We start from the raw sequence: 24,152 nt of genomic DNA on the forward strand, positions 1-24,152 counted from the left end.
GAAACAGCATTTACTATGATTAATTTTGCACTGTTTAATTTTTAATACTTTTTTAATCTTTTGCTATTTAATAACCGTGCCAAGCAATATCGGAATTTGGGTATTATTTCAATTAAAAGTTGCATCTTCCTCTGAGCATGTGCACATCTTTGACAGAAAAGTGGAATTTTAAAACACTGCTATTAGGCAAACCTCTCAGTACTGTCGGCTCAAGAGGTATATAAGGTCAGTGTGAGGTGAGGGGAACTCATTCTTTTCTTTCATCATATTGGATGGGGTGATATCGCAAGAGAGAATGAAAAACCGTGTGGAAAAGGTACGCGATAGTTGGAAGAGAGAAGGAGGACGGGGAAAGTGAAGTGTCGTGCCTGGCCTTTGAAAGGAGTGTAAAAATGTCTTATTAATATTCATTGACCTACTGCCTAACTTCCCCAGCTTCCCCTGTGTCCGGTCTATGAAGCGATAGAGGTCGTTCTGTTTAAAAAGACAGCAGAGGAGACCATGGGGAGGAGAACACAGAGAAACAAAAGAGTGAGAGCCAATTTAAGAAAACTGCATAAGAACAGGTCAACCTCTGTAACATAGGTAAGACCAGTAGACCTGCACACACAAATCCCTTTGTTTCCCCACAAAGACTGCAGCTCGTGGATGAAGGGCCCTTGAGTTTCCCAAGAATGATACATCAGGGCATAATCTCAGTACCTCTTCAGCAGATCGGGATGGGTGCTCTTGCATGGCATTGCATGCTTGTGTTAGTGAATGCGGGAGTGTGTGTTGGTGCAGAGGTGTGTGACCGCATGTAAAATCCAGAGGGATTTGATGTCTGTGGCTCAGATTTGGCTTTGATTCTGAAACTTTAAAGAGTGGCGAGAACAGCATCTGCTATCTGTCTGGCTGATCTGGGTATGTGATAGGTTGAGGCACTTGACATTTCCTAAAAAATAACAGTTTTAGCATTGAAACTATTTGGCATTGAAACTTTTAAACCACACAAAATAAATACGCATTTAATAAATACTTACAAATAAATTCTTTAACTGTCTAATTTTCTTTAGTGTGTCAGTAAAAAAATAAATATTTCAAAGTAATATGTCCTATCGACACACTGAAGCAAAAGCTATAAATAGGCATTTTAGAATTGTTATTGGTTCAGAATCTAATGTGCATTTGCATAGTACTATAAAGTATTTATATTCAAAAACTGTGAAAAAAAATAAGGTACGATTTCAACATTATATCTATGTGTTTTTCGAAAAAAAAAAAATGTTTTAATTCTGTAAAATACTAACACAATTTCTACCAAATTTGAATAAATTATATTTTTTCTATTTGCAGAAAATGAAAAGAAACAGGTCAAAATAACAGAAAAGATGCTGTGTATTTTTTCAGACAACTTCCTATTCACTTTTAAGCTATACAACAGTAATATTTGAAAAGTTTTAAAATGCTTTTTTAATGTGATAACCTTATTATATAAAAGATCTATCTGAATAAAGAAACATTTGGAATGATTTATTTTTTTTGCGGCTGTTTTAAACCCTAAACAGTTTTAAAAAGTTTAGGGTCAATTCACTAAAATGTTTTTCATCAATGTGGGTGCATGGGTTTGCTTACTTAAAAGCTTGATTATTTTGGAAACAAAAATATAATTTTGCAAAGATATAAATACCTTTAATATAAAAAAATACATATTTATTTTAAGTTTTAAGTATACGTTTTTTTTGTCAGCGTTAATTTCATAGCTACATCTCATTCCATTTTTGATGAGCCTACTATTATTAAAATGTGGAAGAAATATAAAAAGAAATACTAAACTGACCCTAAAGTTTAAATGTTACTGTTCAGTATGCCACATCTATGGACAAGACTTATCAATCATATCTCGAGGTCCATGTCACCTGTGTGATATATTAATGTGTATATTTGTATGTACACTTTGAAACTACACATTTTTCCAACTATGAATTTTAAAACTCTACTTTTACCACATTATGCAAAAATGACTACACTCCAGAGTATGTATGACATGCCGCCACCTAAAAAACATGCAAAATGTCATTTCATATTTCAATATTTGAATAATAAAAGCCATTTGTGCTGAGATTTCCATCTCTTCCACCAATTAAATTAATTACACATGCATAAGGGAGGAGCTCATGAATATTCAAAGAAGAGAGACAGAGGTAGTGAGTTCACTACAAGGTTGAGAGTTCGTGTGAAAATACATTTGCGGGTGTTCTGCTCTGCATGCTGACAGTAATTAAATTGCCAATGAACACAGTAGGGGGATCATCACAACCTCAGTGTTTTAATGCAACAGAGAAAATAAATATGTTCCCTCACTGGCCACTTTATTAGGTGCCTTTCTGGGTAAGAGCCCCCGCCCACTGTCTTCATCTGACCGAGTGTCCCGCCCACCATAAAAACGAATTGTGACCCTGGACAACAAAACCAGTCTTATGGGTCAATTTTTTGAAATTTAGATTTTTACATAATCTGAAAGATGAATAAATAAGCTTTCTATTGATGTATGAGTTGTCAGAATATAACCATTTAACAATCTGGAATCTGAGGGTGCAAAAAAACTACTTAACATTGCTTTATCCTATACATTTTACATAGGTATTTGCAATCCCCTGGGATCGAACCCACAACCTTGCGTTGTTAACGCAATACTCTTACCACTGAGCTACAGGAAAGCTTTGAGAAAATGGCCTTTGAATTTGTTTATCACGGGCACTGTGGCAGGCCATTCACTCACAAAAACAAGAAGTTTTTATGTATTTAAGGCAGGATATTTACCAAATATCTTCATGGAACATGATCTTTACTTTATATCCTAATGGTTTTTGGCATAAAAGAAAAATCTGTAATTTTGATCCATACAATGTATTTTTGTCGTTTACCAAAAATATTCTTGTGCTACTTAAGACTGGTTTTGTGATCAAGGGTCACAATTGGTCCAAAAATCTGCTTTTGTTTTGAAGCATTGTTCCATGTTGACGTAACAGCATCATGCAGACGTGGCAGATTTGTCAGCTGCACATTCATGCTGTTCTATCGCATTCCAATCGTGCTTTTCTTAGACTGGCACTAGTTTTGCCCATAAACAGCACATGGATCTGCAGCAACACTCAGGTAGGCTGAGACATTAAATGATGCTCACTTTGTATTAAACGATCACAAATATTCCCCACATCATTACACTACCATCACCATCATCATTAACACAAAGCGGGATGGATCCATGGATTCATGCTGTTTATGCCAAATTCTGACCCTACCATCTGTATATCACAGCTGAACACAGTGGAATCCGCTGTGGTGTATTATCTCTTTCCCGTAGCTCAACTGCTAGAGCAATGCAAAGGTCATGAGTTCGATTTCTGTGGAATGCACATAATCATGAAATGTTCTATGATGCGTGATGAGTTCTTTGGAGTCTGCCAAACGCAAATGTAAATCTCATCTACTTCAAAGATCGACCTATGGATCACACTGTTGAAACGGGTGGCTATTTTCAGTTGCCACAGATCTGCCAATGATTTTTGTTTTTCGCACCATTCTGAGTTAACTTCACCGTGTGAGAAAATCTCGGGAGATTATCAGTTTCTGAGCAGCAAACCGCCCCGGGGAAAAGAGATGGAAATGGAATCCGGACACTCAAACTGGCATTGCCCGTTTCGATGACAAAATATATTACTGTGGACAAAAGTCCACTGGTAGACTTTATTTAAAGTAAAGCAACATAGTGACCTTTAAAGGGATAGTTCACCCAAAAATGACCATTCTGTCATCATTTACTCATCCTTTTGTCATTTCAAACCTGTATGACTTTCTTTCAAAACACAAAAGAAGATATTTCGAGGGAAGCTGGTAACCAAACTACGGCGGTACCCATTCACTTCTATTATTTGGGCACAAAACCAATGCAAGTCAATAGGTATTGCTGTTGTTTGGTTACCAACATTTCACAAAATATCTTCTTTTGTGTGATACGGAAAACGATGAGTAAATGATGACAGAATTTTCATTCAACTATCCCTTTAAAGTCTCTTCATAATATCTATTGAATGTGGCAGTCCTTTGTCATGTTTTTCCTAAATCTTTCTCCGCCACTATTTAAATGTGTGACCCGCATATCTTTAATTCAGTAAAATTGTGATCGATTGACAGCTCCTAGTGTTAACAAAACATTTAAAGAACTTGAAATGAGTCACGATTCGACTCAAGGTGCTTTGTGAAAGGTAATGGAAAATGCCACTACTATCCAATTCTTGCTCTGCATCTCTCAAGAACGCCCGCATTTCAGCTCAATGAAGTATATTATGGCAATTATGCAAAATCTACAATAATTCAAATGCTCTTCAGGGTTGGTGAGGAACGTATCACCGCTTAAACATCCATTTAACCTTCATATTTTCCTTTCAAAGCGCAACAACAGAGTAGGGCCATTTGTGCGATTTAACTGAGGATACCGAAAACATGTGTTGAGTACTCGCTTCAATTTCTGTAGGTTTCAGCTCATGTCCAATTTGGGACTAATGCACTGCACGGCTCAGTGGAGTGAGAAACTATTCTGCGATGTTGTTAAGAACCATCCTGAAATGTTATTAAGAGCAGTCAAACAGTCATTCACGCGCTGCCGGAACATATTGACGGCAAACTCATTGCGCTAACCCTTGAGGCGGCAAAGGTCATAGAGAGCGTGGCAGTGCGTCGGAAAGGTTGAAAAGCACCTTGATCACAAACCAGGAACATAATATGCCATACAGATATGATACAGAGCTTTCAAATCAACACGCACGCACACAAACGCTCACACACTACAATCATTTCCCAATGGTCTGAACGGATCAATGCTTTAAACTGTCAACCGTGTTTAGTCATCAGCAGAAATGCTGCAAGACTTTAAGACAGAGAGTCAATGCTAGGGAAAAAAAGGCAAATTAAAAGCCAACGGCTTGATTTTGACACCGAGAACACCCGCAATCTCTTTCCATTTCTTTTTATTTCTTTCTGAGACAGATCAGCCTCTTGACCCTTATTTGCTATGCACCACTTAACCAGAAAATTATACAATCACAATTCCATGACACTAATGTATATAAGAGAGAGAGTGAGAGACGAGATCTATACAGAGTAAGCACAACTTCTTTTACATATGTTCTACATAAAAACACAAAAGAAGATATTTTGAAGAAAGACGGTAACCGAACAGACCCCCATTAACTTCTATTGTATGGACACAAAACCAATCCAAGTGAATGGATGCCAGCTAACAAAATACTTCAAAATATCTTCTTTGTGCTCTGCAGAAGAAAGAAACTCCACTTTTTCATCCGTCCTGAATGGTCACGCGCATCAATGCTATAGGTCGTGCCACTAGTGATCCGGGCAACACACCTACATCACCTGGGCATGAACCGAGGCTCCGACACATCCAGAGGTCAAGTGCCCTCTGGTGCCCAAACCTGTTAACTCTTGTTCGACATAAGAATTCATTCATTGCTGGTTGGCCTATCCAGAACCGTAAATGCTATGTGACTAATTGCAATGGAGCAAGAAAGTGACGGCATTAAAGTCAGCAGTCAGCAAAATACAGCAAAGTCAATTTCACACTCTAAAGCAAAAAATCTGTTAATGGAAAAATATATACATTAACATAATGAAGCATGTGTGATTCTATACCTGCTTGCGAAAAGTATACGTGACTTCCCTAGAATACGTGGCGATTTTCGAATGGACAGTAAAGATGTTTTTACTGCCAGATTATGTATTGTAGTTACAACTACCATCTACCAGCAGGGGCCACGCGATCCAGCCAAACCTTGACGCCTTAGATGAAACACTTCACTTAACTCCTTAAAGCCGTGAGACCTCGCTGCTGTTTGAATGATTGTATGTGATTAGAAGTTCAGGCAGAGCCTTACTAAGCCAGACTCAGCTTCTCCTCAGAAGAAGAGATAGAAAGAGAGAGCAATGAAGAACACAGACAGATATACCTGGAGCGTAATTAAATATTAAGTCAGCTCTGTGATTGATGCAGGGCCAAAAGCCAGAGATTATCCTGCACTCTGAATATAAGACTGCTTCAAATCCAAGCCATGGCCAGCACTGAATGTTGGTATTCCGATCATGTGCCGAAAAGACCGATATTAAGAAAACTGCAGAGACGGATACAGACTCTTAGCTACAGCATGAATGGAAAAAGGAGGTCTACGTTAATTAAAGAAGGTAAAACTGAATGAAATTGTAGATGAAGAGTGTCAATCTTAAATCTTAAAGAGACAGGTCACCCAAAAATAAAAAAAGTCTTCATTTATTCATCCTCAAATTCGAATCTTATCAAATGTGGTTGTTCCAATGAACACAGAGAAAGATGTTTGGATGAATGCTTGAAACCAAACAGTTCTTGGCCACCATTGACTACCATGGTAGGAAAAATAACAATGGTAGTCAAAAGTGCCCCAGAACTGTTTGGTTTTCTTACGTTCTTCAAAATATCTTCTTATGTGATCAACAGAACAAAGACATTTATGAAGAAATCTTTCCAATGGTAGCCTAACATTCTACTTAACATCTTTCCCTGTGTTCATCAGAACAAGAAATTTATACAGATTTGCAACAACTCGAGGATGAGTAAAGAATGACAGAATTTTCATTTTGGGGATCCTTGTCCCTTTAAGGCCCACAGCCATGTGGAGTTTAGCTCCAAACCACTGACTATCATCATTTCATTTTTAAGATCCCTTTCCCCGCGATCCCCTTTTTCAACCATTAGTAAGTGTGTAATGTTGCTCTTAGAGCATAAACAATGCCTGCAAAATGACAAAGCTCAAAGTTCAGTGGCAAGCGAGATATTGTCTTGTGAATTCGCTTTTCAAGGACTACAGAGAAAGGCTGGAATTGGACAACATCCCTCTATTTCCTGGGTACATGATGTCACTATTCCGAGTGCTTTTCATAACCTCCGCCCAAAGGAATACGCCAAAAAAAGGGCCGAGGCCTTCCTTAGAGAAGAGGAAGAGCCGTTGGAGAAGTGTTTTGGTTATCGGAGATTGTAAACATTTGACTGAGCTACGCACTTAACTACTTTCACTTTTATCACAGTCCTACAGCTGGTAATAAGAATTCAGCTAAACACATTCTAAGATAACCAACAGTCAAATAACAGCTTCCATGACTTTAACATTGGCTGAGAAAGCTGTTCTGTGTAATACACTGATATTGTGTGTGCTCGTGCATACCTCTAAAACACTTCTATGAAACGTACTTTGAAGTCCTGCCTGCAAATGTCTTCTGGTCAATCTGCATGTTTTATTATCCAACTTGGGTCCAAAATAAAATAATTCGCTCCGCTGTCATTCCCCTCACCATAGTTGGAAAAATGTGCGACCTCAACAAAGACTGACGTTTGCACATGCACTAGCAGACCTCCGTTACACTTAACTGATAAAGTGAAGTTGACGCCATTGTTACCGTTTATTGCTAAAAGTTTGTGCATGGGGGGGGGGGGGGTGTCGGAGATAAGCTCTCTGATAGGGTATGGGTGAGACATCTTCACACACATGGGGAACCGATCACGACAGCTTTACCAATCAGAGCGTTTCGGAAGGAGGCACACTATATAGACTGGAATAAATCCAGTCGTTTTGCTAGAAGAGGGACAGCGGTGAACAATAGACTTGAAATATGTGAAATATAAATCAATTTTGAAATTAGAAAGATTAACATCCATTGATAAACACCCAAAAAAACATAATCAGAGTCTCAAAAACAGCAATAGAATGGCTCCTTTAAGTAAACAAGTGTAATCTTTCAATTAATGTTGATGGAGAAAATTTCTCTCATTGAAGATTTTGGCTTTCATGCAGCCAAATACATGACCCTTTGTTAAGGGAACTCTAGGGCAGGGATGGAGGTCTAAGATGGATCATGGCTGTTGATGTGTCCCACATGAAGCCCGCTGTATATTCGCAGCTCCGGCATAAATCTGTCACAGGTCTTTAAAGGTAAAACCGCTTCCATATATAACACGCATTGTGTGCGTACTCGATGGCTGAGAACACTACGTCACAGCTGACTAACTAATAAAACTGACCACCAGATGTCAAGCCTCTAGAAACCTGAACTCTGACCCGTTTCAAAATCATTTACTAGTCCTGGAACAAAATTATGTTATATAAATGAACACTTCATCATTTTAGGTCTATAAGTTCACCAAAAACTACTATAATTTTACTGTAAAATTATTATAGTGCTATATCCACTATTCACTGATAATCTAAAAAAGTTTATTTGAATTTTATGTGCATTATCCCTTTAAGGCTACTTATCAGAGCTCTAAAATTTGAGGCTATACGTGCAAAGGTAATAATAGGTCAGAAATAACTTTCATATTGAACAATGAATTTCTTCTTTTCTAGAACAACCATTCTCAGTCCCAAATGGTGCCCTCAGCCCTTTTATGTTCACATGTTGATTATATAATGCTGAATAGACTGTCTGGGAAGCTAGATGTCCGCTCAGTGAATAGGAGCTGCAATAAGAAATCACAAATGACACGGTCTATAATAGCACGAAAAAGTCATAAGTCACCAGGACAGCGGGATTACAGCTATGACTGAGCAGGAACAAATCACATTGTACATAGTGCAGAGTCCATTTATCCCTTGGACCCTTATACTTATATCCAAATTGCACTTTACTATTATGCAGCCTTTCATATGATAAAAATACAATTTACAGCCACAAAACTGTGTCTGTCTACATTCCAACACAATGTCATCCAGAAAAAGAGCACTAGAAACAAGTCTCCGGCTCGATTCAAATTTTTTAGAATTCTGAAGGTTTGTCATTTTGTACTGACACTTAGAGAAGGATGGAGCTCAGTAAGTCAGTAATGCGGGAGAGTACCGCAAGTGAAACTAACAGACACTTGAAGTGTGTGACAGGGGCTGATGATGTTAGCATGGCCCGAACCTCTGTCAGGGAGGCGGGGCTAAAGACAGATACCGTGATACACGTGAAAGCGCTTGTGACAGTCCAATCCTGACATAATGCCAGTGGATCTGATGTTACATCACGGTGACATTTTGAAGACCCTCAAGTGTGTGTGTGTGCAGGAGTCATTATTCTGTGTCTAGCTTTAGAGCTTCTTTAAGTACAGTTTGCAGAAAGAAGACACAAACTGGTACCATCAAACACTGGTCCAAATGTTAACAACCAGGAACAATTCCAACAGGGGCACCAATGCCAGCCGTGAGGAGTATTTAGCCTTTCCTTTGTAATCAACAAGCAGTCAAGTATACACACACACAAACACCCGAATGAAGACATTAAAACAGCACTGCTAAGCACGGGCATATTAAAGCATCCACTCCAAGGGGAATGGAGACCTTGTTTTAATGACCACATTAACCCCAAGTCATTAAGCTTGTCTGCGGTTTAACACGCACACAAACACACACCCTACTGTTTAATCTAAACACTGACAGCTTCATATCATGACAAACGAGCCCAGATTATCAAGTCAAGAGACCATGGCAACGGTAATACCTTCATGCCCTCACACGCGCGCACACACACACATGCATCCACCACTTAGTCCTCATATTCATTTTGAGTCATTACATCAATAACTACTTCAGGGTACAAGTAAACAAGGGACACTGGGACACAAACAGCTGCCAAATGAAGATTCTCAATTCAGACCGACAAAGCCGCTGTCCTTTGCCAAACAAAGAGTCAACGCTCAAAGGAAGCGTGACATTTTGTCAGAGTTAGGCTACGATAGATGGCCAAAATTGAGTCGCAGAAATCCATGCCCCGATGCCATCGGGAAAAGGTTCTCAATGAAATTCAATGCAATGCCAGAAGATACAACAATCTGAGCTGAAAAATTTAAATGTAAGCTAACCAATCAAAACAGTAGATTTGTTGCCCTTGAACAACGTGGAAGCAACCTCCAATTCTGGCAGAGAATGGAACGGTGTTTATTAAAATGTAATAACAAAGGTTACAAGGTCATAACAAGCACACACATACTCACCAAATGCATAGCTTGTAATGCACTTTAAGAGGCTTTTGATACGTTCAAAAGATAAATTAAATTATATTTCTTATGACCATCTTTTGGATGAGTTCAAATAAATGATTTGGATAATTCTTAACACTAACATTAATGAGCTGAATTGAGTCAATAATTCGTCAGACAGGTCATTCGATAGCACCTTATTAAACACAGATGAAACATTCAATCATGAAATAAAATCATTGCCACAGAAAACGCCTGAACCACGAACATCCTTGACCAATGACAGCTGCTGTTATATCAGAATGACAGTAGATTGGAAGCCATTAATACGGTAATTGAACATAGAAAAAGCAACAGACAAATTAAAAATGCAATAACCAACCAGTTCATAATCACATATTCAGTTGCATGAATTATTAATTCACAAATAAGAAGGATCAGAATGAGCTATTTCTATTTACATAAACCGTGGGTCCCCTTGCATGGAATTTGCCACGATGTTTCTACTGTAGCCCTAAACAGACAAACTGGTCTACAGAGCACATTTTTGTAAATACGTTATCAACTTCGCCAATGAATCAAAAACGCGACCCCATCTTTATCTTGTGACAGCCGCCGTAGTGCTTCGAAAGGGAGGGGTGGAGTGAGCTGCTAGTTGCAATTTGCAACCTCACCACTAGATATCGCTAAAATCTCCACATTGCACCTGTAAGATCTGTCTATTGCTTTATAAGATAAAAGTAAATACTTCAAAAGTATTTGATCAGTATCATGTTCAATTTGTTATATCATAATTAATAGATTACTAATATAATAGTTAAGCATAAAAAAATTGTCCATAGTGGTTTGGAATAGGGCTTTCAAACTGTTAACTGCGATTAATTGCATACAAAATAAAAGTTTGTGGTCACACTATATATGTTTGTGTACTGTGCATATTTATTTTGGATTTATAAACACAAACACATACATACAGTACTTGTATAGATATTTAGGAAATGTTTACATGTATTTATTTATATTTACCAATAATTTAAATGATGTATAAATGTTTAATCATTTGTATATTTTATATTTTTTAATTAGAGTACATAGTCAAATATACTCTGCCCATCCAAAAAAATTCAAACACACTACCATTTCGTTGGACCGCCTTTAGTTTTGATTACAGTACGCATTCGCCGTTGCATCATTTCGATACGCTTCTGCAATGTCCAGAATGTAAAAATGTTACCCTCCAGAGACCCATACATATCTCGCCAAATTTTGTATTGACGATGGGAAGCTCCGACCGCAGCGCATAGTCTTTCAGTCCTTGAACCACTCTAGCACAATATGAGCCTGATGAATCCTGGTATTGTCATCTTGGAATATGCCCGTGCCATCAGGGAAGAAAGAACCCATTGGTGGAATTGCCTGGTCATTCAGTATATTCAGGTAGTCAGCTGACCTCATTCTTTGTGGACAAAGAGCATGGCGCTAGCAATGCCAAGGTCATGGGTTCGAGATCCCAGGGATTGCACGAAATCTGTATAATATAATGGAATGTAATTCGCTTTGGATAAAAGCGTCTGCCAAATGCATAGATGTAAATGTAAATAACGTTGCTGAACCTAGACCTCCAATCCAATGGGAGGCTCTTACCTATTTGCTTAGTTAAATCCAGGTGGTGACATTTTTTATGGACGGACAGTGCATAATCTAAACACAATCTAAATTTGAATTTCTATGTTATTAATTACTTTATAACATACTGCTTTCATTTAGTTTAACAATACTTTTATTGACTATAAAACTTTTCTAACTGTGGATTATTTCATTTGTAAATGCGTTCCATCAGCATTCTAATCAGATTTGAGATAAACTCAAAAGTTTTTGCATTCCGTTGTAGATAAAACCTTTTTGTTTACTAAAAACAACATTTTAAGACATTTAAATTTAAAGCAAAACATCATCTAATGTAAATACGTTGTCACAGAATAAGAATATGCAAATAACAAAATTTTGACAAAAACTTCAGATACAAATTTATAATTCCAAGGTGTCAATTTTCTATTTGGAGTTCATTGACTGTTTGTCTGTAGGTTTTTGTGATTTGCAAAATTGATAGTCAATTGATTTTTGGATTCCTTAAACAAAGACATGTACACCGGCGGACTCCTCCAGGCGGAGAACGAGCCTTTGAGTCGACTGTCAGGGCAATTTGTGATAACCAGAGAAAAAGTGCAAGCTCAACACAGCAGCAAGAACACGCTGCCCTACAGAATAGCTTTCCAGCTAGGCTGATTTGTGCTGAGGGTAAGTGTGTGGGATTTTAGAGTGAAAGGAGTCAGCATTCACACCTGATGAATGTAATTGTAAGAGAGATTTATCACATTGCTCTGACAGTTAGTGAAAGAGACGTTCAACCACTCTCTCATCCTTTCCGAGTCTCTCTATTTCTCATACTTCTGCACTATTCCGTGCTGTTTTGTAAAACAAGTAGCATGAGTACTATGTTTAAAAAGAAAGTACAGAGTGTGCATTATATCATAAGAGATGCAAATTCTGTGATCACAGTATTTTGTGTCAATAAGACAACTGTGCAAAAATCTGGTTTACGCTTTTAATTGCACACACATTGATCTTTTTCTTCACGTGTGCAGACAGGTTTCCTTTTATAGATTTTAAAAGACGGCCTTTACTCAGCTTTGATAAACCTCAACGACACTTATTCATCAACACCACAAGAGCTCAAGTAAACAACAACAGTAAACGCAAAGCAACAGAAGATGCAACCAAACACAAGATCTGAAGCGCAGCTCTCGCTCGGCAACAGTGAAGTCGTGGTTGTTATAGCAGTGAGTACCAGAATGGTGAAGCGTGCGATTGTTGATTAGTTTGGAATATGGGGTAGAAGTGTTAAAGCAACATTTCATCCAAAAATATTTTTTTGTCATCATTTACTTCGCCTCGAGATCCAAATCTGTATAAATGTCTTCGTTCCGATGAACATAGAGAAACATAGTTGTAGGAGAAAAGACAATGGTTGTCTGAAGTGCCCCTAGAACATTCTTCAAAATATCTTATTTTGTGTTCAACAAAACAAAAATATAGTAATTTTCTACTATGGTAGTCAATGGTGGCCAAGAACTGTTAGGTTACAAGCATTCTTCCAAATACCTTTCTCTGTGTTCATCACTACAAAGACATTTATACAGATTTGTGAGGGTGAGTAAATGAAGACATAATTTTTTTGGGGGATGAACTGTTCCTTTAATTTAAGACACACACACCGTGAGCACGAGCAAGCACAACGAAAGACAAAGACAAACACACATACTTGGGGCTAACCAGAAGCTGATGACATAGACCACTGCCTGCTATTCCGCAGGCAGACACACTGCGCCAGCGTTTCGATACCCGCCGCGCACGGCGAACAGGCCCCGCTCGGCGCTCCCAATCAGGATTTAGGCATCGGAGTAAGTGGCCATCCGTTCAAGGACGAAGCGCCTCGGTGACAAGAAGCCAATACCCTTCCTCTCCATCAATATGTCCATTTTAATTACTCCTCCTCCTTTAGGCCATGACTTCTCATTATAACTCCCTTCATTTCTCGAAACGCAGAATAATTCATTTCATCAGGGAAAACAAAGCAACTGGCAACACCGGGGACACAATGTAGGACACGACGTAGAGAAAATTGATACGGCGATAGCCAGTAGGATTAAAAGTTCAGACTTCATAATAAATGTTCGGCTTGTTCTAAAGTGTTCAAAATCAACCATGACGTGCTATAAATAAGAGTTTTTTACAGTTCACTCTCAATTGCCCTGAACCCATTACCAGTTTGATATGTTGTTGTTTACCACAAAACAATGCTAATCAAGGTTTGATGGAAAACTGAATCTGCTGAGGGAAATCTTGAGGGCTGTTGTTTTAAACCCACAAAGATTGAATGTTGCATTTAATTATTCTATTAAACAATTGGTTGAATAATCCTCTTAATGTGAAACCAAACATCTGATAGGGTTTGCTTGCATAAATACTCATTTGCATGATTAAAGTTTAGCGAAAAATGGATTATGCGATTCGCCGGAAAATGGATTAACGGCACAAGTTTTTATCATGTGTATTGAGATATAGTTTTTTTACGTCAGAGAATTCCCAAACTATTGAGTAGTAGGCTAAATAATAATACTTTTGTAATGCTTATAGGAACAGTTCTCCCAAAAACGAAAATTTACCCTTTTACTGTACAATTGAAGTGAATAGATACTACTGTTGTTTTGGTTACCGGCATTCTTCAAAATATCTTCTTTTGTGTTCTGCAGAAGAAAGTCATTCAGGTTTGAAATGAAAAGAAGGTGAGTAAATGATGACAGAATTTTCATCCCTTTAATTATGGCAATGCAGTCATTCATCTACCCATCTTGTAACTCATCTGAATGTATTGTAGTTCAGCTGGTAGAGTATAAAGCACTTGGGTCTCCCCATCTTTCATTTCTACATTCAGAGGGTCATTCTCCTGAGGAAAGCCCAGACACCTATGAACACTTTCATAGTTGTTCTATATATTAATTCCCTCTCTGGTTTCTGCGTCAACTCCAGCCACAACCATACATGCAGACGGACAGAGAACAACAGAGAACATGGCAGTACGGCACGCTCAAGTCCCCGAAGCAGCGCGAGTTGAGGACAAAGAGCATGGCCGAGCAGGCAGTCGTGAATCCCTGGACAAAAATAAATCTCACTCCTTCACACACACACAGTACGGGTGAGAACGGTTAAGCAGTTGCTATAAGCAAATAGTAACTCACAAGGGCCGCGCTGTAAAAGGAGATTACATTCACGAACCATACAGAATAAATAGGCCAGTACTGAGTCAGAGATGAGGAAACACCATAACATTTACTTGTGAAATGAAAATCGTGTGTGGGTTCATGCCGGGTTTTTTACCTTTCTGCTTGGCCAGCAAGCTTTAAGAACCGCTTGGCTCCTGAAGAACACCAGTAGATGGATGTCCTGATCACTGAGGTTAAAGGATTGTTCAAGAATCTGCAGAACCTCAATTCGGGGTCGCACCGGTTTAGAGTCGTCACCGCAAAACGGCCGTAACCATTCCAGCATGTCCTCGGATGTGACCATATTCCCACTGTATAAGTAAATTAACATAAAATAGACTTAAGATCACAGCTTTGTATGTTGGTTCTGTTATGTTATGTACGGTAATATTACATCTTATGTTATTTTGGTTGGATTTTTCGCTTTTAAAGTAACCAAACACAATTTTGCATTTAAAGGGATAGTGGACTCAAAAATGAAAATTCTGTCATTATATGCACGACCTCTTGACAATCTTCAAACTTGTATGACTTTCTTTCTTTTGCAGAACACAAAAGAAGATATTTTGAAGAGTGTTGGTAACAGGAAACAGTCCGTCCCCATTGACTTGCATTGGTTTTTGTGTCCATTCAATACAAGTCAATGGGTACAATGGTTTTTGGTAACCGACATTCTTCAAAATATCTTCTTTTGTGTTTGCCGAAGAAAGAAAGTCATGCATGTTTAAAACATCAAGAGAGTGATTAAATGATGACAGAATTTTCATCTACAGGTAAACTCCCCTTTTAATTTAGGTTTTCATATACATGTAAAACAGGACGTAAAATAAAACAGCTTGCCTTATTTCTATTCATATCTAGACCCTGATTATGCATTAAAACCATCTGTTAACCTTTTCTGAGGTCAAACACAAAGCATTTTGCTTCAGTAGCTTCATAAACGGGGACACGGGAACAAAGGAAACACTCACCCGCTCAGTACATTAGTGTGCACCGCTTCCACAATTCCTTCCAGTACCTTCAAGGGGTCTGCATAATCTTTCAGAGCGTCCTTGTCACCGCTAAAACACACACAGACACACAAAAGCAGAGCTTGAGTTTTGATTCAATGTCTCGAGGCTCCTGAGCAGCTTTATGGCTGTGAACTTTGTGTTTATGTGTGTGTGCAGACACCAAAGGAATGGATTTTCACACTGAGCAATCTTAATATCCTCTGCTGATGTTGTCGCTGCAGGGCGCCTCTCGTTTCTTCTGGCCATGCCCGTCTCCCTCCATTAAAGGTACGCTTATGCTATGCATTTACGCAGGAGGCTGCGCCACATAATTATCTTTTTGTTAATAATTACTTTGCATTTCTATGCTAACGTTGTTTGTTGGTTCAAGCTGCAGAAAATAGTTTGTCTATCTTCTGTTAAACAATCCCTCCAGAAATCTTTTACGCGTGCTTTGCTATTTTTTATGATATCAACAAAACTCTGGTGTTGTTTGCTTGCTCTTGTGTTATACTTTCCCTTCACGCTTTGTTTTGGAGGTATCACAGGTAGTGCGATACAAGCGATGTTTCAGTGAGGATGAAAGCCTTCTTTAGGTTGCTTTCAAAATATTCGTGTCTCTGTATATTACAAAAGACCGATCAGAATTACTTTCCACACTTTTTACTTTATATTTTGAACTGTTCACAGTTCAACCTTCCAATAAAGGGTCTACTAGAGTTCTGCTATTTAGTGAACACCATATAAAATCACTCCTAGAGAAAACAAACCTTTATGTTCCTTGACTTTTCAATCAACACCTTATATTTACTGAGATACCGGACAAATATCTGTGTCAAAGATATTTACAAGATGCACCACTGACATTATTATGAATTGGGAGGGAATGATACGCTCTATATGCCCGCTCTAGCGGAGGAAGTCCAGCCTACCAGTGAAAAAGAGCCAATCGTCAATCGATAAAGCCTGACAATACTACACGGAGACTCGTAAAGCGCTTGCCAGTGTGCCAGAATTTAAGTGTAGGACACCAAAGTTAAGGTACAAATGTTGTCAGGTATAATTGGTGGTCAGAAACATGCATTTTAATTATGATTTTTGCCAGCAAATCCACAAATATCATCTACCTTCTCCTAAAGACAATGTGAAGCTGACGTCAAGCTCTGGGTTGCATTTTATACCAAATAAATTCAGCATTCGTTCCGTTGAGGTTTAGCAATCTTCCAAGTTAAAGTCAGAACTGCTGCAAAGGCACTTTACCACGGTTTGAGCAGAATCAATGGACTTGAATCAATTGAAGAGCCTTAATTGTTTTCTTTTTTTAGTGTGAGTCTAAATGTTACTACAAGTCACTTCCTCCTGAAACCGATTGTAGGAACAATAAAGCAAATATAACCTCCAAGCCGTGATTTTAAAAGACATCTTGCGCATATTTCAGGATTCCTATAATTCTATATGATTTTAGCATCATCGAGATTATGACGCAAAAGGCAAACTCTTGCTTTGGATTTACACCCGCACTCCCTTTTTATTTCCAATTCATCCCACTGCGCCACTAAGTGCAACTCACTCACAGACATACATCTCAGTACCCTTCAACTGAGACACGACATGATGCTAAAGGATTATTTATACATTTAATGTAACAATAATCTTCTACTATAAATATAAATCATTAGCAGCTTGGTAGACAGTGTACTAAATAAAAACAACAAGAAAGTTAGGACTGTTTGAAAAGGAGCAAAGCTCAAGACATAACATGTTAATGTTTCATCTTCACACCTCTGTGAATCAGTTATTAGCAGCAGCCTTTAGGAACATGTTACGGTTTTTCATCAGTCGCACAGAATATAAATCACTTCTGCAGAGGGACAGCGGGTAGGCCGGGGTGGAGGATGTGTTTAAATGAAAGCATATGTTTCTAAATGTGTAATCAATCTTCATTTTTCTGACCATCGTTTTCTCTGATTCACGAGACCTTCACTAATCCTGCTTGATTACAGATTGAATTTAAATGTCTGATCAGCGGAGACGGCTGATTCTTCAGTAGGTGCAGATATAGGGGTTCTGCTAACTAAAGCTCTACTAAACATGACTCAATCCTTGAAATGTGCTTAACCATATGCAGTCCATATTAAAATCAAATAAAAAAAACTACAACCACCTCCCTTAAAAATCCTTTAAAACAGACTGTAAAGATTTTTAATTCTCTCATCTACTGTACCATTGGTCTATGGAACAGATACCCTGTCCCAAACAATTCCAAGCTGTTCAATAAATTCAAATACAGTGACACGAATAGATGTTCGGTGAAATAATAGATATGTGTGAGAAAACAATCATTTCGCCATGAGACCTAGGAACCAATACCACACGAAGCACTTGTTGTGGTTCAAAATAATAATAGTTTTCTATTCTACACCTATAATTTTGCTTCAAAAAACATGTATTAATTCAGTTTTGATTACTTTTATGATGGATATATTGTATGTGCTTTTTACAGCTTCAGCTTTTTGGGATGGATGTTTGATATGCTTATGAAAAAGCTTTGTGTTCAACTGAAAAAAGGCAGTCATAAACATGGCAGGAGGATGAGAAAATTACAAATCACAGAAGTAACCTTTAAAGTGATAGTTCACCCAAGTTCATAGTTTAATCACTCTGATGTCATTCAAAACCGGAAGAAAATTCTTTCTCGTGTGTAAATAAAAAAGAAGATATTTTGAGAAATGTTTTAGTGGTTTTACGTCCATACAGTGAAAGTCAATGAGCGCTAGTGTTGATTGGTTACCAACATTCTTCAAAATATCTTCTTTTGTGTTATGCAGAAGAAAGAAAGTCATTCAGGTGTGGAATAAATGAGGATTGGTAAATAATGAAAAAACGTTTTTGGGGGGTAAACCAATTAAAGAACTTCAAAAGTTAGTAGACATGCATTGCAAAATCTGAAATTTAAATATCTACAGTGGCTTTATTCTGTATATCTCAATTGCTGCCTTTCATTATCAGCAACAATGTTTTTAAGAGTCTGCCAGGGGAGTGGAGTGACCTCTTAAAAGCAGGAATATTATAGGTAAAAAAAGACTGAAAGTTGGATGTGAAGGAGAGAGACCAGAGGGTCAAAGTGCAGGCCACACTGTGTTTAACTCAATCAAGCAAAAACAAATCCAACCTGACAGAGGTTAATAGAGGAATAGGCCATAAAGACAGCGCAGAAGAGAGAGACAAAGGATAAGAGGAATGCATTAAAGCAAACGAGCTAGGGGATAAAACAGACTGAGGGAAAATGAGGGTGACATTAAGAAAAGACATTGGCAACGTGAAAGAGGCCGGACCTCAGCTCACTCGTACCTGAGAGCAGTTATGATTCGCTCCACTGCGTCCTGCACGACACTCTTCGGTGACAGGTTGCTCGTTCCCACGGCGACCAGCAAGCAGCTGCTCGATTCGTTGGAGAGGCTGTCCATCCATGGCCATTGTGATGGCCAGATGGTGCACCTTGGATGGCTCGGACCGGGACAGGTCATAAATGCGACTGTACTTCTGTAAGAGCTCCTGGAACGTGGACAGAAAAATGAAAACATGTTGAAAAGATAGATACAGCCGCAGAAACAATAAAGAGACAGATTCAGAGAATTTACAGTTCATAGGTATGTGTGTGGGTAAAATGGTTATTTTTGCTGCCTTCTGTGAACGAATAACAATATTTCACCCAAATTTCAAATAAAAATATTGTTTCTATGCACTTATTTGCAGAAAATGAAAACTGGAGAAACAGGTCAAAGAACAGAACGAATGTAATATTTCAGACCTCAAATACTGAAAAGAAAACAAGTTCAAATTCACTTTTAAGCAATACAACAAGTGTTTCATGTGACTTTGTCACTCTTGAGGTTTGATTTTGTTAAAATTCAACAGAAACTGGACTGGAATGACCACAACACATCTAGAAATGCTGACTAAATTAAAATTTGGAATGGTCTCTTTCCCCTGGCTGTACACGAACACAGAATCTTTCCCTTCATCTGGCAATAAATGATGAGTAAAATGAGGTGAGACAAAAGTAAACAGTTGTTTGAAGCACTAAATAACTTGAGACATTTACAAGGCATAGTGTACCTGCAGACAACTAAGAAATAAAAAACATCTGAAAAATCAGAACCACTGGACTCAATGTACACATTCGTACACATACATCTCAAAAAGTCCCTCATTTTGCAGTAATACTTCTAAAGTATGCATCGCATTAATTCTTTAAAGATAAAGAAATCTGAAAATGCAATGCAACACGCTGAGTAAACAATCATCCAAGATGTGAAAGTTGAAATGTTTATTCTCAACACATTTGTATTTCACGCACTTATTCGTAAAAGTAGTCTTTGCAACGCTGACACTAAACCTGTGCAGTGTGCTGCCGACTATGTAGTAGTGCCTTCCATATCAGTCACATAAAGGTTAGTATGCAGTCTCAGACAGCAGCTGCCCATCTAGTCAGTGAGGCAGCTCATTCGGTTACCCAGATTGTGTGCGTCCCAATGGGAGTATGATGTGCGACACGGTGAAGGTCTGCTGGTAATGAAATACAGCCGTGTCTGTTCCAGTGTCACATAAGTATGTGGTGGAAAAATGAATCCATATATTTACATATACGAATGGCGCGATGTGCACGTGTTTAAGAAACCACAGGTTGATATTAACTGCCTTCTGGTATCCTGCAGACAAGACAGGGGCTACAAACCTGTCAGTCATTCAGACCCAATGTCACACAGGGGAGGAAAGTGAAAATATGTGAAAGTGGAAAGGAGAAAATGAGCGAGAAAGAGAGAAAAAGATATGAAGGAATAAGTGTTCCTTTAGCTCAACTGGTAAAGACGGCGAGTTCAGAGAACACATTTACTGATACAAATGTCTACCTTGAATGCATTTTAAAGAGATACTTCACCCAAAGATTGACTCACCCTCTTGACATTTCAAACCTGTATGACTTTCTTTCTGTAGAATGCAAACGAAGAAATTTTGAAGTATGTTGGTAACCGGACAACATTGGTACCCATTCACTCCAATTGTATGGAAAACCATTGCAATTCAAGTCAATGTGTACCGCCGTTGTCTGGCTAATAACATTCTTCAAATTATCTTCTTTTGTCTTTAGAAGAAAAGAAGTCATACAGGTTGGAAAAGACAAGAGGGTGAGTGAAAAATGACATCATTTTCTTTTTTTGGGTGAACTATCCCTTTAAGTCACTAAATTTGTATACTTCCATATTAATATGTCAAGTTCTGTATACACAAAAAAAATTCAAGGAGGCGTGTGAACACATCTGCTAATAAATGTTAAAAGTACAACATTTCTTTTAAAAAAAGTGTTTGTGTATGTTGGTGATAACTGTACCTCTTGGCTTGCTTGGAGCGACAGGAAGAAGGAGTGGCTTAAAGTTTCCAGATGTGCTAGAGACTGCTCCAGATGAGTCAGGGCGTAGTCAAAGTTGGAGGCGGGGTTTTCACCCTGGTCATTATTTCCCTTTTTCTTAGCCTTGTTGCTGATGCCTTTCAAAACCTTCTGTGCACGTTTGGTGATCTCCAGCCTGACACCTACAGACAGCTAAACAAACATACAAAGCATAAACAACAAACAAACCCATGATTCGGTTAATGTCTGAGTCATTTTTGCAGTAATGAACTTCTTGCAGATTACCACGCATGTAACACAGGAGTAGAAGCACACATAGGAATAGGAATAGGAGTACTGTCCCAGTGTTTTGCTTCACACAGATGGCTTCGTTTCTATTAAATCTGCCAGAACATCAACCAAACACGCTAGCCTGCTTTGACTAAAAGCGTCTGCTACAAATGAATACATTTCAAAATACACAAATAAAGAAACGCACACTCCAGTGCTAATGCCCGTTGGCGTACAACCTTAATGAGCTCCTGTAATCAAAAGTCCAAATGTTAATGCTCGCCGGCCCCTGGAGTGTTCCAATGATGTTATTGTAATGATTGTTATGTTGATATAATGTTATAATGATTAGACCCGGTGCAAAGCAAGTCACCAACACTCGTTCCCATAAACCCACACCCACTCTCACCATTAAAGTAAGAGCTGCATTGATCTGGGACTCAAGAATACCACAGGGAGAGGAAACCAATGTCATCTGCCGTTGCACTGCTATAGATTATGTGTGAACTGTGAATAAATACAGTTAGCGTTCGGCTGTGCACGCTTGGAAGTGACAGCGGGCGTGGGTGGTGAGCGTTTGAGGTAAACAGTGTAAAATGTATCCAGGGATGTTGAGTGTAAAGTGTTCGCACTGAGATGAATGTAGATGAAACCAAATGATGTGACATCAGACGACTGGGGATTGATTATAAGACTTAGAGGCTCAGGAATTGTGGTTTGAAAACAAACTATTACCATTGCGGATTTAAATCTAAATTCACGCAATGATAAGTTTTAGGTATGGGTATCTTTCTATGAGGTTACCTATAGGGGACTATTGAGAGCCAATAATGTTGAATTGGTTTAAAATGTGATTATATTTACAGCTGTTATGATGACAGTTGATTTGTATAGGAATGAATGTGCTTCTTAGTGGGCCAGACTGCACACCAAGTGGCTAGTTACTTATTTATTTCCATTTAGTAATTTCATGGCTTAGCGTTTTAAAAAATAAACAAACAAAATATATATATATAATTTGATGAGTGGCATCTGTCCTTAATCATCCACCAGCCAGTATTGGATCCAGACCCACATCCACCTGCATTACGCTCACCTTATTGGCTGCTGCAGGGGAAAAGGTGATGGCATCCAGAAAGTTAACAGCATCTGAGGGCAGCAGTCGGTCAAAGTATTTTGCACAGGTGTCGTAGGCATTAATGAAGTCTTGATCACTCTGAGGAGCTTTTTTCAGCACATTCTGATCTCCCTCCCAGAAGAGTTTATGTAGCCAGGTAGCGTGGACGGCGCTGGAGGTGAGCGCGTCTCCTCCCTGCTGTGGGATTCGGGGGGCCAGCTTGGAGATCGACAGGACGTTCTGACTGGTCAAAACAGGCTCCATAGCTTTCAGAGGATCGGATTCCTCATCTATCAGCATCTTATAGTCCAGTCCTATAAAAAACACACAGTTTGCTGAATACACACAAAACTAACAGGGGCATGTTTTCATACTAACGGTAAGTTTCCACAATGGAACCTGGGTGCTATATAAACTGTTCTTAGACAAAAACAAAAACTCTAAATACAAAATCCTCTGTTTTGTGTTCTTACAATGGATGTCAGTTTTGTCTGAGCACCAATGTTCACCAGAATATCATCTTTGTATTGCGTAGAAGAAAGTCAAACACACAGGTTTAAAATGACATGAGGATGAGTACATGATTTTCTTTTTGGGGTGAACTATCCCTTTAAGCTACTAAGAAACAGCCGTTGTGACAACTAACCCCAGCCACCTCTATATTAAACATCCCCCTGCAATGTGAATAAGTGTAGACTCGGTATGCCTCCAAAACATATCAAGTCGGACAGGCACATTACACTGACACACAAAGCCTCATCAGAGCATTAAATATTTATACACCTGCTTCGGAGAACAATCCTGTCTCCCGACAGAGGCCAGTAGGGCATCCAACACACAAACACACCAACAGACAAAGGTGTGGACAAAGTGGTGGTGTCTCTGTCCCTTGGGCTGTGGCAGATGCTTGGAACACTGAGTGCTGTGTTAGGGGTGGGGGGGGCACTCAGTGTGCAAGAGTGTTTTCAGTTCCTACCAAGTGTGAAGGTTTAAGTATCAGTCGAGACAGCATGAAAACTCTGACACGCTTCCTCTGACCTTTCAAGCACTCAAAAAACTGTGACACCTCCATCTGAGTGTTTCATATAAATTTGGGTACTAACTCAATTAATTCCAGGCTTTGTTTGAAACTATAGCGGGTCAAAAGTCAGACTGTTGCAATTTATACCCTTAAGATATTTCGATAGGTGGTGGCGTAGGGCAACTCATTATATTTTAGTCTAAGGTTATAATAATAGATGAAATATGGATGCTGCATATTAAAGAGAATTCATTCCAGTAGTCAACAATTGATTTTTTTTGTGTACATGGTGTATATTTGTAAAATTAACATTGGTGTGAACTATAATTCTTGATACACTGACGTCATGGCCACGTGGTCCCATTTACTAATTGTATGCACACAAATATATGGGTCAATGAAAAATAAGTTAAGTTAATTTAAATAGACAAAATTACTGAAAAAAATGACATGATTACTTACCAAAAAATCTAAGAAATG

The 24,152-nt window shown here is 38.6% G+C and overlaps 1 protein-coding gene across 1 annotated transcript in view; it reads right to left on the reverse strand.

Annotated features, from left to right (window-relative positions):
* nbas (NBAS subunit of NRZ tethering complex) overlaps positions 1-24,152 on the reverse strand; it is a 134,606-nt gene that overhangs the window by 22,396 nt on the left and 88,058 nt on the right. The window contains 6 exon segments of the mRNA XM_056764246.1: positions 14,978-15,173; positions 15,834-15,923; positions 19,206-19,282; positions 19,284-19,409; positions 21,247-21,456; positions 22,631-22,965. Coding sequence (XP_056620224.1) covers positions 14,978-15,173; positions 15,834-15,923; positions 19,206-19,282; positions 19,284-19,409; positions 21,247-21,456; positions 22,631-22,965 — 1,034 coding nt within the window.

Source organism: Triplophysa dalaica, chromosome 13, assembly GCF_015846415.1.
Source record: "Triplophysa dalaica isolate WHDGS20190420 chromosome 13, ASM1584641v1, whole genome shotgun sequence".
NCBI classification, from domain to species: Eukaryota; Metazoa; Chordata; class Actinopteri; order Cypriniformes; family Nemacheilidae; genus Triplophysa; species Triplophysa dalaica.